The sequence below is a fragment of the Vicugna pacos genome, chromosome 6, assembly GCF_048564905.1.
Source record: "Vicugna pacos chromosome 6, VicPac4, whole genome shotgun sequence".
In the NCBI taxonomy this organism is placed as follows: Eukaryota; Metazoa; Chordata; class Mammalia; order Artiodactyla; family Camelidae; genus Vicugna; species Vicugna pacos.
In genome coordinates, this window is record NC_132992.1 from 17,788,460 (window position 1) to 17,806,616 (window position 18,157).

An 18,157-nucleotide genomic window follows, 5' to 3' on the forward strand; every position below is an offset into this window, starting at 1 on the left:
AGGAGACCCTTCTGAGGGGAACTGGAAGAGAGCCAGTGGGCTCGTCCAAGGCACAAAGAAACCATATTTTTTAATACTCTGCTTTCTTTCTAGACACCTGGTCATTCTTTACTTTATAAACATGTTTAATCACAAGAAATAGGCAAAAAAATCTTTTCTGATGATCTCTTAACTTTGGTTGAAAAGAAACTTTCAACTTGCTATTTAAATGTTGGATTAGTTTGTTTTGTTTTAAGGCTTTGGGGGCTAATTCTCAACATGCAAATTTTACTTCTAACATTAAACCAACTCTAGCTATCACTCTATAACCAAAGTTTGTAGTCACAAGTAAATGAATTGGCTTACCTCCTCTTACTACTCCATTTGTGCAAATAGCAGACATAGAAATACCTGTGAGTGTTGTCACTACCACACTCAGGCCAATGATGATGACTCCAAGACCTGAAAAATCCCCCAAGACAGGTGTTTGGCTCCAGTCCTTCAAGAAGACACCACGACTTCAGGAGGTCACAGCCTGAATCTTGTCAAGGAAGGATCAGTCTCCCCATGAAAAACCTGAAATGTTCTAAAAGATCTCACTCCATCTAGGTCTAGGAAGGTCTACGAAGCACCTGAAATGTACTAAACTTTAACACTGAAGCCATGTCGAGGAATCGTTTTCCAAGAAAAGCCAGCAAGGGGTGTGCACCAGACTGAAAAAATAAAACATTTACCCAAGGAATTTGAACATCTGGAAATCAGGACCTGCAATGTGCCAGAGAGAATCATTAGAAAAGAGACCACAGCTGCCAGAGTTGACCAGAACTGTACTCACAATACCTTATGTTTCCTTCTGCATCCAGCTCATCCCAGTAGTTAGTCAGGTTTCAGTAACATCAAGCTACTTTCTTGTTCCCATCAAAATGAAGCATATAAAAAAAAAATTTTGCCTACCCGTAGCAAGTGATGAGAGCATTTAGATATCTTAGAAATTTTACCTCCACGAACAAACCCGTTAGTTGCTATTGCAGAAGTTGACAACCCAGTAATAGAAGTTACCATGGTGGAAAGAAGAATTATGAGAACTCCAAGACCTGTTAGCAATGAAAGATAGAAGATATTACATTTTACTTTTCTTCCTGCGATTCCCTATTTGCTGTAAAAACTATACTGCTTTGAATTTAAGTTTTCACACTCCAAGCCTTGGGCCCCCATGGAGTTCCTGTGTGCTGAGGAGAAACTGGTCTGCCTGGCGTAAAGATCAAGTCGGAGAACTGCTCATTATGATGAAGGATGGTTTCCGAAAGTAAACACAGCCTAAAATGCAGCTCTGGAAAGGAAAAAAAGTTGACTCACGCTGGTGTCCTGGGACAGAACTACCCTGGCTGTGAAAAGAGAAAACATAACATTTGACCTTCTCTCTTGCTTGAGAGGAACCTGAATGAGAAAGTTGCGGGTTTGACGAAGGTTAAATCCTTCTCCATTTTTCTTGCATCTCTCTTGCCCAGCAGGGGGAAAAAAAAGAACCAACTTGGGTTACCTTTGAAAACACTCCAGAAAGGTCAGTGGTGAACTATTTGGGCCTGTGCTGCCTTTACCTTACAAATGATCGTGCAGGTTCCAAGTTTAATTACCTCCTCTGACATATCCATTTGTGGCAATAGCAGAGGTGGATAAACCAGTGATACCAGTCACTGTCACGGCTAAGCCGATGATAATCACACCAAGACCTCAGTTGAGAGAGGAAAAATAAAGGCAATTAAATGGTGGAACAATCTATTAGATCGTTTACATAAGAGCCAGCAAGTCAAGCGTAGTCACCAGAGGAACACATTTGAGCTTAACAAGTTGGTCTGGAAATCACCACAGGGTACATGCTCAGCTTTGAAGATTTCTGACTGTAGTAACACAGATCCAAGAAACTCAAGAGCTAAGATGTGCAGTGCAAAGTTGCACAAAACCGAACAGCCACGACTAGTCAAAATTTAATGTGAACCCCATTTTTTTATGAAGTCCTAGACAGCCACAAACATAATAATTGCTCTCTACAATTTCAAGGTGTTACTGTTACTGGAGAGTAAATGTTCATCCTTCCAGGAAACTATCTTTTTATGTACATTTGATTGTGTAGGAGTGGAAAATTACGTACAGTATAGAAAATTGTTCCTCTGGCAGATGAGTAAAGTGGAAAGAATCAAATCAAACTATATTCACTTATTGGCTCTGTGAGCTCTGGCAAGTTACTTATTTTCTGAGCCAAAAATGGCAATGAAATTATAAAGAATGCATGTGTAAAATGGCTATGTGTAGAGAGAGCAGTGGCCACCTGTAAAGACAGAGTGTGTGTAAAGCGGCATTGGTCATCGAATGCAGGGCATAATCACTGCCACTGCTTTTTACTCGTATCTACAATAGTCATAACAGCTATTGTTTATTAAAAGTCAACTGTATATCCAGCTGTGTTAGGTGGTACGAGAAATACAAGGAAAAGTAAAAATGATAAAAGCTGCCCTCAAGGATCTTACAGTGCAGAATCATTTATTAAGAGAGAGAGAAAGTAGACCAGAATTCAGAGGAAGGCAAGGCTGCTTTCAGGTTCAGGAAATACACAGCGGGGGGACACTGAAGAGTAGCAGAGTATGCTGTCCCCAAATTTGCATAAGGATTATTTTCAGCGAAAGACAACTGAAAAGGAGGAGATACCTCCCCTTATTTGCCTAAAAGCAAGACATAAATTTATAAAGGTGCCTCCTCTTTCCTCTATACTGGGGACAGTTATCAGATGGAGACTGGAGATGATACCAGAGAAATCCAAATAGACTACTAACCAGCCCTTATCTTCCATTCCCCCCGCACCCCCATATATTTGCCATCCCACAATGTGCCACTCTAGAAACTCAGCCCTTTTCCTTTGTCTTGTCACTTTTCTAAAAATGCATTGTTCTTTTGTTAAGAAGCTTATATAAGCCCACCCCCTTTGAATTACTCATCGCAGAGGATTCCCATGTGTATGCATGACGCATGTGTTAATAAACTTCTGATTGTTTTTCTCTTGTTAATCTGTATGTCCTCAGTCTAGTTACAGGGCCCTAGCCCATGAGCCTAAGATGAGTGGAGGGAAAACAGTTTTTCCTCCCCTTCAATACCCTCCTCAGTGGAGGCCAACATCAAACTCAGGGAGAAGTTTTAGGGTCCCAGGCGCTGAAATCACCCTGGCTCCAGCCAGAATGCTCTTGCCTAGGCCTGTTTGGTTGCTGGTGGTAGGTTCTCTTGTTCCAAGGATGATGAGAAGGGCAGTTGGCCCAGAGAGGCCGTGATCTCTCTGGCCAAGCCCTAGACAAAGGGGCAGTGGAGGGAGGTTAAGGACAGAAATGGGAACGAGGTATGGGACGTTGGTTCTTTCGATGCTGCCGGTTATACCTTGGCTCTACCAGAATTTTTTAGGCTATTTTACAGGTTAAAGTGCAGTAGGAAGAGGCTAACCGTGGGCATGAGATACAAACTTGGGCTATATTTGTTTGGCCCCTACAGACTCTTAAAAGTTTGGTGTTGTAAGAAATAGTTACACTAAATTCTTCTTATCTTTTGCAGGGATCCTGTGAGCACCACCTGTGAGCATCACTATGTGGTTCAGGTCTGTGTGCCACTAAAGCTGGCTTCTTTTCATTTTATTTACTTAGTGCACATTGTTTTAACCCTTGACTTTGAGGAAGTTTAATGTCAAATATTTAGCTCACTCCAACAACTGTATAAAACCATCTAGTTTGTACTTCATGACCTTAAACCTACTCTTTTATTATTTCCCTACCCTTGTATTTCTTTTGCCTTTCTTTCCCCAACAATTCTTAATTTATCCTTTTGCATTGTATGTATTTCTATAAACCATTCAAAATCCTGAAGCAATCCTGTATACATTTAAACAGCAAGGGATTTGCTTCTCTCTCACAATCAGACATCAAACCTAGGGTAAAAAGGCAGCTTAGAAGACATTCAGTTTATAGTTTTCTCAAACTGGGGGCCCTGAACCACCTGCTTCAGGGAATGCCTCGGGAGCTGATTAAATGTGCCCAGACCTACTGAGTTTGGATCTTTCGAAGTGAATCCCAGGGTTCTACAGTTTTGTAACTAACTCCCCAGGTAATTAGTATGCACCTCACTGTCCGAAGATTATTGAGCTACCCTTAGCCGGTCTCAATTTGTGTTTGCCTGTTCCGCAAGGTTCTTTAGCTTTATCTTCAAAGCGTTTACTGAGAAACAATTAATCCATCTCCCTAATTTTCAGATGAGAAAGTGAAATGCACAGAATAGAAATGACTTGCTTCAGGTCACACCTGCTTTTCACACCCTTCTTCCTTGTCTGATGGTTAAGTTTATTGGATACCATCATGCTCCAGCCAAGGCCTTCAAGACAGAGAACAACTAGATGGCATTATCAGCTCATTCTACCATATGCTTTGGGGGACAAGGCAGCCAAAACTCATAACCTCCGAACAGTTACCCTAGGGCTGTAGCTACCATTACTTCTGGCTCCAGCTTCCTTCTGGCTTTGTTCCCAGGATCTGGCTTGAAAGCGTATTCAGGTTTCTTCCTCCAACTGCCCCCAAAGCAAGAAGGAACTGCTTGTATTTGCTTATTTTCTTTCCCAATAAAGGGAACCTGAATGGGCCCCAGACACAGACTTAATCAACTCATTTAGCTTTATGTTCCTAGCAAGGCCAGTAAAACTGAGTAAGGGTGATAGATAATAAGTTTCTACTACTCACTGAAGTCTATCTTCTCAGATTAAAAAAGTAAAACACTTCCATTCGAAGGAAAACCCACTGGACACCCATTTAGGTAGAACCCTACCCTCTTCTAAAGTTGGATTTGACTACTTAAATAAAAGGTCCTTATTAAAACTATGCGGATGTCTGGAAGTGTAATAAACAGTTGAGCAGGAGATAGGATTCTTCATATTCTGTAATTTTGCAGTAAACATGCAACTGGGTTGACTGTGAAGAGTAATGTAAGATCTGATTAAAGTTCAGATTATTGCCGAAACATATGGATTTTAAATAAGTTGCATTAAAAAGAATTACTCTTGCCCTGGGCTGCACTCACACCTCCAAACAAAGTAATGTTTCCTGATGATCTCAATAAGTTACTAAACTGCCCTTAAAAAACTAATTTTGCATGAAACCCTGGAGCAACAACTTGGCAATATTAAGAAGCAGATTTTCCATGGAGCAGCATATACTTATTGTAGACCCTGAGGCTGTAAGTGTTCATTTGCTATGCATCATAAAGCCGGCAAGCAGCCCTTTGTCAGGAACCCAGCAGTTGCCAAACATGCAACGTGGAAAAACTATGGGAAATGGTTCCAGCTCTTTGTTTTTTTGTGTTAGGCTTCTGGTGATTCTGAATGTGTTCTGAGAAGCTAAGGCAATAAATAATGACCAAGTAAGTACCTTTTAATAAAATGTGAATTGAGACACATTTTGGAGTAGAATCTGAAAGCAGGTCTAAACTTCTATGTTCTTGATACTAATGATTTTTTTAATAGCTCTTTGATTAGCTATTTTTAAAATTTGTTTCTATTGTTGCTGTTTTTTTTTTTGTTGGGGGGGAATTTGGTTTATTTATTTTTAACGGAGGTACTGGGGATTGAACCCAGGACTTCGTGCATGCTAAGCACACACTTGACCACTGAGCTAGACCCTCAGCCAGATACTAATGATTTATAGGTGTGCTCCTCAAGGTGAATATTTTCCACATATAGAGTAGAGCATCATTAATTTCCGTGTATATTTTCCACATATAAAGTAGAACGTATTTTCCATATGTAGAGTAGAACATCATTAATTTTTATCACATTATAATGTATTTTCCATATATAATATATTTTCCATATATACAATAGAACATCATGAATTTTTATTATATTAAATCAAAAACTTTGATAAAATTCAAATAAGTTTTCATATAAATTTTACTCCTATACTCTCAATTAAAAATTTTTGCCACAGGAAATAATACTCTAAATGGAATAGAATTTTTAAACCAAATTATTATTATCAAATCAATCAGATATTATAATAAAAATAATTTCAACATCATTATTTTCCACTTGGAAAAATTAGCAATCATTATATACATTATCTTAGTCATTTTACCTATCTTTTTAAGCTTCTATCTGGCAATACATTATTAACCTTTGTTTTCTTACTGCCTGTACCTGAGAGTAACACAATTATTTTCTTTGGAAAATGTTCAACAATTCAGCATTTTTATTAGTCAGGTCACATTTTCACCAGTTTTCCCACAAGTTACTTTTGTTTAGTGAAGTTTTGCCAATAATCATAAAGGGGATTCTCTGATAAATGTCAATATGTCCCAAAATATGAATACTATTATTTATAATGAATGTATCTCTGTATACCTGCACACCCAAAACTCTATGAAAAGATAGAAATATTTCCTTGAGCATTCATCTGGTTGGCAAGCTGGAAAATTCCAGTCTCCCGGGAATTAACGCTTCACCTTTCCTCTCTGACAAACATTGTCAAAGAGGCAAAGTAAAAGAGCCCAAGTGCAGATTAATTCTGTGACCTTCATCTCACATTCAGCATTAATGGTGAAAACAAGTTGCTTATTGGGTTTTTAATTTACATCAAAAACGATGTAGAAGGGAAAAATTGCTTACCGATTCCAGCTTCTCCAACAATCCAGGAGAGGCGGATGAAGAGCATGACACCCCAGATATTCAGCATGCATCTCACCTGTGGGTTGAAGGAGCACGGAAAGGGATGTGAGAGGGGACCGTGGGGCAAAACCCAGTCATCTCTGAAACTCTGCTGTTCGGGCCTCGTTAACACTTAGTCCACTAGGACACGGAACAGTTTTCATTTGTAAACATAGGAGCTTTCTCACCAGCACACCTTTCACCCATCCAAACTTCACACCACCGGCTTGATCATCTTCTTCCTTGTCTTCAGCTTGTTCATCTCCAGGGATCCCATCACCGTTAGCAACCAAGTCAGCTGAACCCGGAGCCACTGCGACATTCTGATAGATAGCAAAAACACGGTATTTGGTCAACACACGGTTTCATAAAACTTCCAAAGGCAAATTGAAACAGTTGCCATAAAACTCGTGACAAAAGAAAAAAGAAAAAAAAAAGGAAACAGTCTAGTCATTTTAATAAGATTATTTTTTTTTGCCCCGGGAGCTGATGTGTTTGTTTTGTGGGTGATTTTAGGTACAACTAAGACTGCGAGGACGATGGTCCAGGAAGCTGGGCAGTTCTTCTATTGGTGAGACTATTACTTGAGGGGAAAATGATCGGATCTGGATAAACTGCGAACAGCAAAAGATCAAAAGAGAGAAGAAGGGACCCAAGGTAGGGAAGATGCTTATCAAGAGTGAGTGACGGTCTTTTCAGAAGGCAAGGTAAGAGGGCCAGAAAGTTAACCCTCCTCACTAAGTCAGTGTTTGCCTTTCTTTCCATTAACCTCCCTGGGCTTCATTTTACTGTCTAAAATAATGATAATAAAACTTCTTTACTCATGTCAGAGTATCTTTAAGAAGGTTCAATAAAAGAATACATAGAGGTGTTTTCTTTAAAAAAAGAAAAAAGGCTTAAAGTAGTCTTAAAAGCTGTAAATGCACTGTATGGCTCCAAGAATGCTATTCCTGGAGGGGAAGTTTCTTTCAGATTTGACATACCTTTGTCTAAGAATTGCTGGCTGTGTCGTAGTATTGCTCAGGAGGTAAGAATTCTCCCCAATGACTACTAGAAAGATAAGCTGAGTAGAAATAAGAAGTAAGTACTATAAAAAAAAGGTCAAAACCTTTGTTTGGTTTTTTTTTTTTTCCCCTGTGTGAACTACTTTTGAAAAAGATCTTCCTCCTGTCAGTAAGATAGTCCCTGAATTTAACGGGGAAGGAAATCACTATGTTGCTCTCAAGTTAAGAACAACTCTCTAGTTTTTCTTTTAGATTTGACTGAATAATTTCAAATGCACCCTCTTGATTTAGCCTATCTAGCACCTACTTGACTCACTCACTAATGGTAAGATTATACCCCACTGAGCTCCCCCAAAGCAATCTTCTCTAGTAAGGATTTTGAAACCTGTGGGGGAGTCTTTTAGATTCAGCACTCGATTATCATTGTTAAAGAACAACTTGATCTTGCTTAAGTGGTCTAAGTTGGTTTACACCTAGGATGATGTGTTCTGGCATCACTAGCAAAGAGGTCTTAGACAAGGGCATTTTCTTCCCTTCTAAAATGAGATAGGCATGACGTAAATATTCAGTATTTATTATAAGGATTTTATTCGGGGACAATTGCAGTCCTTGCTCCTGCCACTCTCAAAGGTCCTTGCTTCTTTGGGCTTTGGTGTACCGTTAGCATACCCGCTGTAAGATGACCCTACTCCGAGCTATTTACTCCAAGTGACTTTGACTTCTTGTTTCCTTTTTCCAGCAAGTCCTCCAAGTAAGGATTTCTCCTAATTTTATTCTTCCAAAAGACTTTCTTGATGATACTAGTGTGGCACTTAGATAACCAATATAATACAGTGTGGTAAGAGTTCTTGTGTGATAACTGCATTGGAGGAAGATGGTGGTGTGGGTTACTTCTCAATGCCAGCAAACAGTAGGGAATCCACAAAGTGGACTTGAAGGCCACCTGATCTCTATCACTTAAAAGCAGATGACCAAGGTTCTCATCCATTCTGGCCTCCTATGTCTTTTCTCTTCCTTCTCTCTTGGGTATTCCAGTTCTCATTGTTTCCTCTATGCAGGCCACATTAAACAAGGGATAGAAAGGGAATGAATCCCAAGCCAGATCATCTTATTTTCTGACAGCCTTACGAAAAAAACCGAATGGCCAAGGTAACTGAAATGAATAGTTAAAATTTAGTTTTGAATTACCGGAGAAATATCTTAATCTTAAACGTCCTCAGGCCCTATTTGCACAGATAATTGAAAGCTGCCATCATACATTCGTATCAGTGTAAGATACGGATAAACAAAGTCCATAGGTACTGAGGCTGAACTAGCTGGGCAGAGACTGGTGATCTCTACCAGCACAAGTGTAAGTCATGCACATAATTCAAAAATTTCCAGTAGTTACACTGAAAAAAGTAAAAAGAAATTAGTGAAATAACTTGGGTTCAGATATAGATGCTTACAGTTAAAAATAATATTTAAATTTTATAGAATATTATATTTCTAATATTTGCAATGTAAATATTCATTAGCAGTAGTGGCTAATGAATTGCAGGAAGGACTTTTAATTATATCCTTTTACTGACTTTTAATTAGATCCTTTACTTTATAGATCTGTGTAAAATACCTTTTCAACACATAGTCAATATAAAATTATTGAGACATTTTTCATTCTTTTATTTTATACTATGTCTTTGAAATCCAGCGTGTATTTTATACTGACAGCACATCTCAATTTGTGCTAGCCACATTTCTTTTTTTAAAGAGAGATTTAAAAAAAATTTTTAATGGTGGTACTAGGGATTGAACCCAGGACCTCCTACATGCTAAGCATGTGCTCTACCATTGAGTTATACCCTCCCTGCTGTACTATCCACATGTCAAGTGCTAATAGCCACATGTGTCTAGGGCTATCACGTTGGATGTCACATGTTTGTACAATACAGTCAGTTACAGATGGGTGAGAAACATTTGAGTTTGTTCTCCAGTCAATTAAAAATTCTATTTTTTTCTGAAAGGATTCTATCCTCATAAGGCAGCTGTATGGGTCAAATGTAACTTTCATTTTGCATAAGTGGAGAAATCAGTAAGAGCAAGGAATTGAGGAATGTGTTAAAATGTTCATGAATGTTGAAGAATTTACTTGGTTAGGAGATTCATTTATTGGACGTGATTTGAGAAAAACTCTTTAAATTGTCAGTATTTTAGTTAATCATGATCCGATGGCCAGATCATCAGTGACTGCTCAGTCAGGGAGAAGGCAATTTCCTTTTTCTGGGGTAATTGGGGAGCCTATGAAACAGAATTGTAGTCACTTGCTTTTTAAAGGCAATCTTGGGAATAAAACCCATGTTTTCTGATTAAACCTGAGCTTGAGGATTTGGTCCAGGAAATTGCTCTCCTCTTAGATGAACTCTGATGGTAACTGTGACCCTTAGATCTGGATTAATGAGTATATCAATGACTATTTTTTAAAAATCTTACAAAGTAGACAATAGGGTGAATAGGATATTTAAAATTTTCCCGTAAATGAACATTTCTGTCTGATGGATGACCTTCTGGTCACAGTTTAACAGTTCTTCAGTTTATCACTAGGACATCACAATGTGAAGCAAAAATAGTATTCATTGAGGGCATGTCAGGGAGATCATTATACATAGAAATTAGTAAGGCAATAATTTTGTAAAGTATTCAAAAATAGAGTCACTGTAGGATCTTCAACTCTCTCTTAGGTAAGTATGTTCAACCTGCCACAGTTTCAAAGTTTTAAATATATTTATATCATAGAGGGGAAAAACCCCTCTAATGTATATTTCTTCCATTGACTATAAAGGTCTGATAGTAAATTTGTAAGTCCAGAATTCATTTCTATTGCTTGCTCTCATGTGGGAGCGGAAAAATCACTGCACCGTGTAAACTAGGAGACTTGGAATCTACTTTTGGCTGTGCAATTAATTCAGAGCTTGTCCTCCAGCAAGTCGCTTAACCTTTCCTGGATACTGCCAATGAGGAAAAAACCAATGGACTTTCTGAAAATCTTACTTTGAAGTAGTTTACTCTAAGGCAAAATAATTTTTCAGTGTTTGCCATCTTCCTCTTCTAACATGATAAAGCAAAACTTGGTTTCACTCTTTAATAAATACCTTCCTTGTAAGCCCAAATAGCAATTATAAAGTTAACTTATCATCAAAGACTTCAGGTGGAGGGTTTGTGGGGACTTCATGGCTGTGAGCTGTAACCAGTGGCTGGCAGACTCCTGACTGGTACATGTTCTAGGGACCAAAGTTTCAAAGACTAAAAGTTTTATGATTGCTGCCTGAAACCAGTTTTTTCCTTCATACTTTGATTTAATTTGTTTGTTCACACTCCATTACCATAAATGATGACCCACAACCTTTCATAAATGCATTTTAAATTGCATAGCTTTAGGGAATGATTATTTATTTACCAAGAGTTTTACCTGTGCATAAATTATTCAGAGAAGGTAAAATAAAGTATGTAGAAAGAAAGAAGGAAAAAGAAAGAAAGAAGGAGACAAAGAAAAAGAAAGTCCATTTGATAAAAGACCTTCTCCCCTCCAATGTTAATAAACTAGTAAATCTTCAATCACATGCAATTTAAGTGAATTCCTAGTGGATTTATTCTAGATGATGAAAGATTAAGTGATTTTATTGAATATAAAATATGTGATTTTTCAGACCCCAGAAAAATGACAAATGCCTTTCTAGCTATCATCAAAGAAAAAAAAATCCATATGTTTATTCTTTAAGTTCTAACAGGATAGTATTTGCTACTATACATGTTTTCAAGTTTTCAACCTTTAATCTCAGTATGGTGGAAATCTTAGGCCGTCAATGAGGAATAGTTCCATCAATATTTAGGCCTGATGATTCCCTCCCCATTGTTTTAAAGTTTCTTTCATTATTGAAATATTTAAACCCATGCAATAGTAGGGAGAATAGTGCATCTCATGTACCCATCACGCAGCTTCAACAGTTAGCAGCATATGGCCAATATTATTCTCACACCCCTGCCACTGGATAATTTTAAAGCGAATCCCAGTAAGGACCAGGTAATTCCTAAGGTTCATTTAAGAATGAAAAATATATGATTCTAATCATTTTTTCTGTATCTCATTGATCAATATTATTGTGTTTATACATTTCTATCCCTTTGTGATAAACGGGACCATTTTAAGTAAGAAAAATGAAAGGGATTTTTTCTTGTTTAAAAGTTCCTATATACCACGCCACCAATGGTCACACTTTATAATCACAGTATTTTTACTGTATCTGAAAACAGATATCTCACACACAAATTCACTTGTATTTTTGGTAGCTTAGGCCAAAAGGTAGCTATGTATAATAAAATTAAAAGTTTTGTAACATTTTCCAAGTGTACCTTTAAGGGAACTCCCATTCTACTCACTACCTATCACTGAACTACTTATAATGGGAAATTAATCATTTTTTAATTTTGTTTCCACAGATTATTTTAATAGTGCGAGCTCCCAGGGGAACTGGCCTTGGGTACTAAGAAACTCTAACAAGTATTAAAATGAATCTTTAGTTGCAGAGTTTCATTCCAATAAATATTTTAGGGGTGGCTTCTGGTCACCACTGGCATTCGAAGCACTTATTGCCTTAGTTTTAAGGTCTATTTTATCTGGCTATTGTTAGGTTAGTGATTATTTATAATTTTAGATATCCCCAATTTGAATGCTAAAGTTCCAAATTTGAACTTTGAAACACTTTAGAAAAGATTACTTTCTAGAGAAAGCATTTGCAGATTTTGTTTGTCCTTTTACAGAAGATAAGCATTTATACATTGATTTATGTGGTTTAATGTTTGTTAACTTGACCCCATGTCCCTTATTTTTATCCATAACAATGGCATTTGACTTATAAAATTCCAGAAAGCAGGAGTCAAATCCCTTTAACTTATTTTATACCATAGTTCTTATAAATAAATGGCTAATAAATGCTTTTGATAATGACAATGAAAATGATTGAGACCTACAATTAATTCTGTAGCAGAAGCAACATGATCTCCTGGCACAGTCCCTGAAACCAGGAAGGAATTGGAATCTCCTGCCAGCCCATCATGACTGAGTTGAGATCTCTAATTTGTGCCTGAGTTCCACCATTTTCTATAGCTGTCGAATGAGCTGAGGCAAAGTGCTGTGGAGAGTAGGCTGAAGATGGGAAACACTGATGAAGAGCTAGAACTCTGGGGACAGGCAGATGTGGGTTCAACTTATTAGCCATGTGACCTTGGCTTCTTGACCTTGGAAGTTTATGGACTTCTTTTAGTCTTTATTTTCTCTTCTTAAAGATGCATAGTGTTTTATAAAATTTTCCCCATCTATAAAATAGCAATAATAATAGTACCTGCCTTGAAGGGTTGTCATAGAAATGAATGAAAATTTGTCAAGTTTGAGCACCATGTCTGACACACAAAAAAATTTTGTATTGTTATCCTGGGTCACCCTTAATGCTTTTACTTACAAATTATTCTTATTAACAGCCTAAAGACCCAAATATGAATTCATGCATTGTTTTTGTTTTAGTTTATGTAGAGCTGGCTTTGTTAAAAATAATAATATTTACATCTTAATTTTTATAGTATTTTATACTTGTCATAGACAGTTTATTCCAATGACATCAAAGCATTAACTTTAACAGAAAGGCTATATATTTTCCTCAATCCTTTGTATTGTATTGTATTGCAATTGTATTGTTCAGAAATGCTAACAACAATGGTGGTTAGTAAGGCTGAAAAGGAATTTCATTTTGATTAGCCCTGTAGTTAGGAATTGTGTATGAAAAGATGGGCACAAGAATTAGGCTGGATACTAAAAGAATTATTTTTACAAAATAGAAGTACTAGACTACTCTTTGCCAGATGTCTAATAATCATTGTGCATGTTTGATACAGAAAGATCTATAATGTGTATTGTTTAATGAAAACAGCAGAGTGCAGGGCAACATTATAAAATATGTCCCAATACTTGTTTGAAAAAAGAATACAGACAGAAAGTTAGACAGATAGGAATATACATATATGTTTGTAAAGAATAGAAAATTTCTAGAAGAATTTATAACAAACTGTCAGTAATGATTTCCTCAGAGAGAGTAACTGAAGATTTACTTTAGATAAGAGACATTTCAGTATATGTATTTTTAGTACTTGTTAAATTTTTTTCAGTGTGCATTTTACTTTTTATATAAAAGTTTAAATAAAAATTATCATCATCATCAACAATCATTTAGTGAGTTTCTACCCATTATAGGCAATGTACTAGACTTTATGCATTTAAACTCTAATATCCACAAGCATCCTGCAAGAGCAATCGAAATTATATAGCTTATACAGAACTGCAGAGCAAGTAAGGGAATGGAGTCATTTTTTTCTTGCTTTTAACTAGAGTTTTCAGAAATCCGTAATTCACAGCCACCAGTGTAGGCATTTAGCTCTTTACTACATAGAAAACGAAAAGGATTTCTTTACTACGATCTCATATCATTGGGATTACAAATTCTGTCGATATCTATCACTTCTATAGTTTCACTTAAGTTAGAGACTTAAAATTATATCTTTCAAATCTATTTTTCATTTTACCTATTAGGACAAGCTTGTCATGTAATTTTTCTCCGACTTGGGAGTTATAACCAGGATTTGCACAAAATCCAACTGATTTCTGACTAAGTATGTTCTGCTATTTAGTATGAATGTACCATTCCTACATGGCTTTTAAAGCATGATAGTCAGGGGCACAAAAAATATCTCCTAAGTCGCACTTTGTTAATTACTTTCTACTTTTAAATTATTTAAGTAAGCACTATTATTGATCATTTTATGCATGTAAGATCAGTGACATGTCTGGGTATTATTATGTAGTGTTTCTTCTTTAGATCATTTCTAGTTGTGATTTGAGGAGCTACCATAAAATTGTCAAGGGCCACAAGGACATGGCATCATCGCTACATTATACTGCAGGTCATCATCTTTTATTCGGGAGGTGGGGGGAGAGCAGGGGGAACAGCAGACTCAAGTTCACTAGCAAGAAAGAAAGAGACGAACTGAAGAAGGCCCAGATTGTTAATGTCTGAAGGAGAGCACAGAAGTAGAGCACGAGGAATAGTGCTCACAACTCCAGCGACACTGAAATGGCCCTGGCTGTAGGAATGTGCCCAGTGTAGATTCCATGGGTATATTTGGATTCTGCCCCCAATTTAGTTATGTGGATAGTTCTACAGGATTTAATCAAAGCGAAGTACCCTAGAAAAATGCAGGTCAAATTCATAAAAAGAGTAACTATACTTGTTCAGACTGATTATGCATGAAGTGGAGACTAAACCTAATTTTAAATGTATTTAATTTGCCATTCCTTTGTATCTGAGGGAAAAAAATACTGTAAGTCAAAGTTAAGCCCTTAGTTTCACTTTATCTTTTCAAAAATAATCTGATATTCCAAACAGCCATTGAATCTGTCAAATGCAGCCATTGCATTCCTCCTGAGTGGTCATTCAGATGGCTTTCTAACAACAGGGTCTTCAGATTTATATAAGCCATAGCTTTAGAAATTATAAATCAGCTACTTTTCTCTCTCTAGAATATCAGTCCTAAGAACAATGGGAGTTTACACCATTTCCTTTTTAATAGAGTTAAAATTCTATTTTCTTTCATGGGATAAAATTTCAGGTCTTTTATTAAGAGGACTTCAGCTCACTTTACTTCTTCAGAATAAATTGAGATCTCTTTAATAACGCTCTCAATTTCTCTTTCTGCCCTTCCCACATCTGGGAAACTCTTTGTGCCCTCTTCCCTCACCTTTCTTTCCCCTCTTTACTGTCTCCCTTTTCTTTCTCCTCTCACATAGAAAAGAAAAGTGACACTTCAGTCTGACCTCAAGAGCTTTAAATTGCCCGCCTTCTCAGAAATCTTCCTGGGGGCTCCCATTTTGTCTGAAATCACTACCTGCCTAATTTCTTTAGATTTAGGCACCAAATATCCCAGATAAAATCTAAATCTTATATCTCTAAAGACAGCAGCCATTTAGCACAGTGTTGCTGATAAATTCCATGGCACAAGTAAGGTTTGGTGGGGAGAAGGACTAAGGGAGCAGGGCATGGCTCCTTCTCAGGAAGTCGCTCAGTCTCTAGTGGTCAGGGACCCTGAGCAGCCGAGGGGAAGAGGATAGGGAGATGAGTCTTCTTGTGGAAAGAAGGGTGAGCCGAAAGTAAAGGGAGCCTTTCACCTTTATTAGCATCTTTCATGAGAGCAGTATTCCTAGGATCCCCAGAGTAGGTGATCATTTAATTAAAAAGTTGTTGAATGAATGAATATGAAAGGAGTTGTTCCAATCTTTTTCTTTTTTTTTTCCCTTACCTTAAAACCTGGGCAAGGGTACACTGCATTAGATATATGACAACTAATTCTTCTTCTTAGCAAGTAATTTTATTCCATAAAGAATACTATTCATTCCAAACTGTATTCCAGAGAAGCAGGAAAAGAAAGTGCATGAACATATTTTACAGCAAGTTACGGAAGAGGAAATCTACTAAGCTTATAAATGATTAGTTCTAAGATTAGATAAAGTGCTGCCTCATGCTTCTAGCAGACTTGGGAACTCTTGCTATATTCCTTAAATAATGAAAAGTTCAGCCGCTTCTGCTGCTTCTGTACTTAAATTTAATTGAGTTACTTTTATATGCTTAAGTGCCTTCAGGAGCCTCAGGCAAAGTTTTGAAGAGGAAGGGATAAAATGCTGAATGTTATAAATCTCTTCTCTCTCTTTAAAGAATATAAAAAATACCCATGTGCACTAAAGGCTGGTATCACAGTATTAATAACTACAGCAAGCGTCAGTGATTTTTTTTTAACAACTGTGGTGGAAGCATTCATACTAAGGTGAAACCATCTTAGTATTTAGTTTGACATATTTAACCAAGTGTGAATTGACCCTAATTGTAAACAAGATACCACATATTGCCTAACTTTCAGAATTAATTCTTCAGTTCTCTGTCCTCAGTCAGAAAACATTTGTGAAACACATTTGTGTATTTTGTGTATTGGGAACAAGGGACAGTTGTGTAAGTAGAATGGACGGTTTGGAACAGACTTCATCACAGGACACTTTTACATTTGCTGTGTTCTTAAGGAGCGGGAAATCACCAGAAGGAGTAAGGGAGAACACTTGCCTGCACCCTTAAGCTTACCTTTGCAAGTTGCTCGTGAATCTCCAGCAGGCTGGGTCGGTTGACCTTGGGCCCACTAATGCTGCCGGTATTGCGGTAATACTCGATCTTGGGGACAGCATCCACGGTGTTGTGGCCAAAGGTTTGTAGGTAGTACGTGTTTGTGTGAGAATCATAAGCATGAAAACTGGCGTCTGTCTTAGCGGTTTCTCCATTTTGGAGGAAACTGTCATAGCACTGCTGATTCCCAGGCCGAAAGCTGATTCTGAATCTGTTCTGGGCTTCATCCCCAAAAGAGGTTTCCTCATAATGCGGCGGGTCGGTGTTGTCATTCACGGCCGCACTGCTCTCGTGGCCCTCACTTATGACATTAACTTGAAAGCGATTGGTATTACTGGGCACGGAATCCAGAAATACATTGGAAGAGTTGTTTAGTGACATCTTCCAAAATGGATTTTTTTTGAGGGGGGGTGCTAAGCTATCTACTTATGGTTGTTAAAAAAAAACCAAACTATGTATTTCCTCCTCAAAACAAAGACTAATGTGTTTACATTAGGGAGCTCCTGGCTTTTGTTCTAGAAGAACTCAATAAAAAGATTCTCCATGTATTGTCTCCTATACAGTCTTCACAATGGTCTTCAAAGCTGTCATTAAAACAGAAAATTAAATTTGTTCCAAATAATATAAGTAGATTTAAGTAGGGTTGGGGGTATGAGGAAACAGTTTTCTTTCATGAGACATACAATTTAAAATTCATTTCATTAGAAGTTACCTGTCTAGGAAACTTAGTTACCTGAGCAATTAGGTCCCATAATAAATAGCTGGGGATCTGCTTCAGCAAACAGAATTTCCAATGGAGTCATTAAAATGTTACCTGTGTTTGTAGTATTTACTTGTACTCAGTGCAGTTGGATTCAATATGACTTTAGAAAGAATATAACACTACCAGTTGAATACAGTAAGAGCTGATGAGAATGCTCTCAGCCTGAAACACAGTTCATTGACAATACTAAATGTTGAAACTGCAGAGTATTTTGTGATTGATATTAATACATATTGTATAATGAATACATTTTAAAAATATCTTTTAAAAGTCTAAAAAATACATTCTTGTCAGTTCATAAAAATATATCCTGTCAAAAAGATGTCTCTGTGAATTCCTGGATCTTTTACTAGTCTTCAAAACATTTCATTTGTTCATACATTGTTTGACAAATGCTGTTATGGAAACTTGAAAAACAATAGGAGTATTCAGAGTAAGGGAAATA

The 18,157-nt window shown here is 37.2% G+C and overlaps 1 protein-coding gene across 3 annotated transcripts in view; it reads right to left on the bottom strand.

Annotated features, from left to right (window-relative positions):
- SLC12A1 (solute carrier family 12 member 1) overlaps positions 1-17,330 on the bottom strand; it is a 75,739-nt gene extending 58,409 nt beyond the window's left edge. The window contains exons 1-4 of one of the 3 annotated variants that reach the window (XM_031672805.2): positions 16,911-17,330; positions 6,889-7,023; positions 6,662-6,737; positions 346-441 (exon numbers count right to left, since the gene is read on the bottom strand). In XM_031672805.2, coding sequence (XP_031528665.1) covers positions 346-441; positions 6,662-6,737; positions 6,889-7,023; positions 16,911-17,330 — 727 coding nt within the window. Of the gene's footprint in view, positions 1-345; positions 442-977; positions 1,074-1,613; positions 1,710-6,661; positions 6,738-6,888; positions 7,024-16,910 lie in introns of all 3 variants that reach the window. The other 2 variants (XM_006201755.4, XM_015237230.3) reach the window with 2 other exon arrangements.
- Positions 17,331-18,157: the final 827 nt, after the last annotated feature.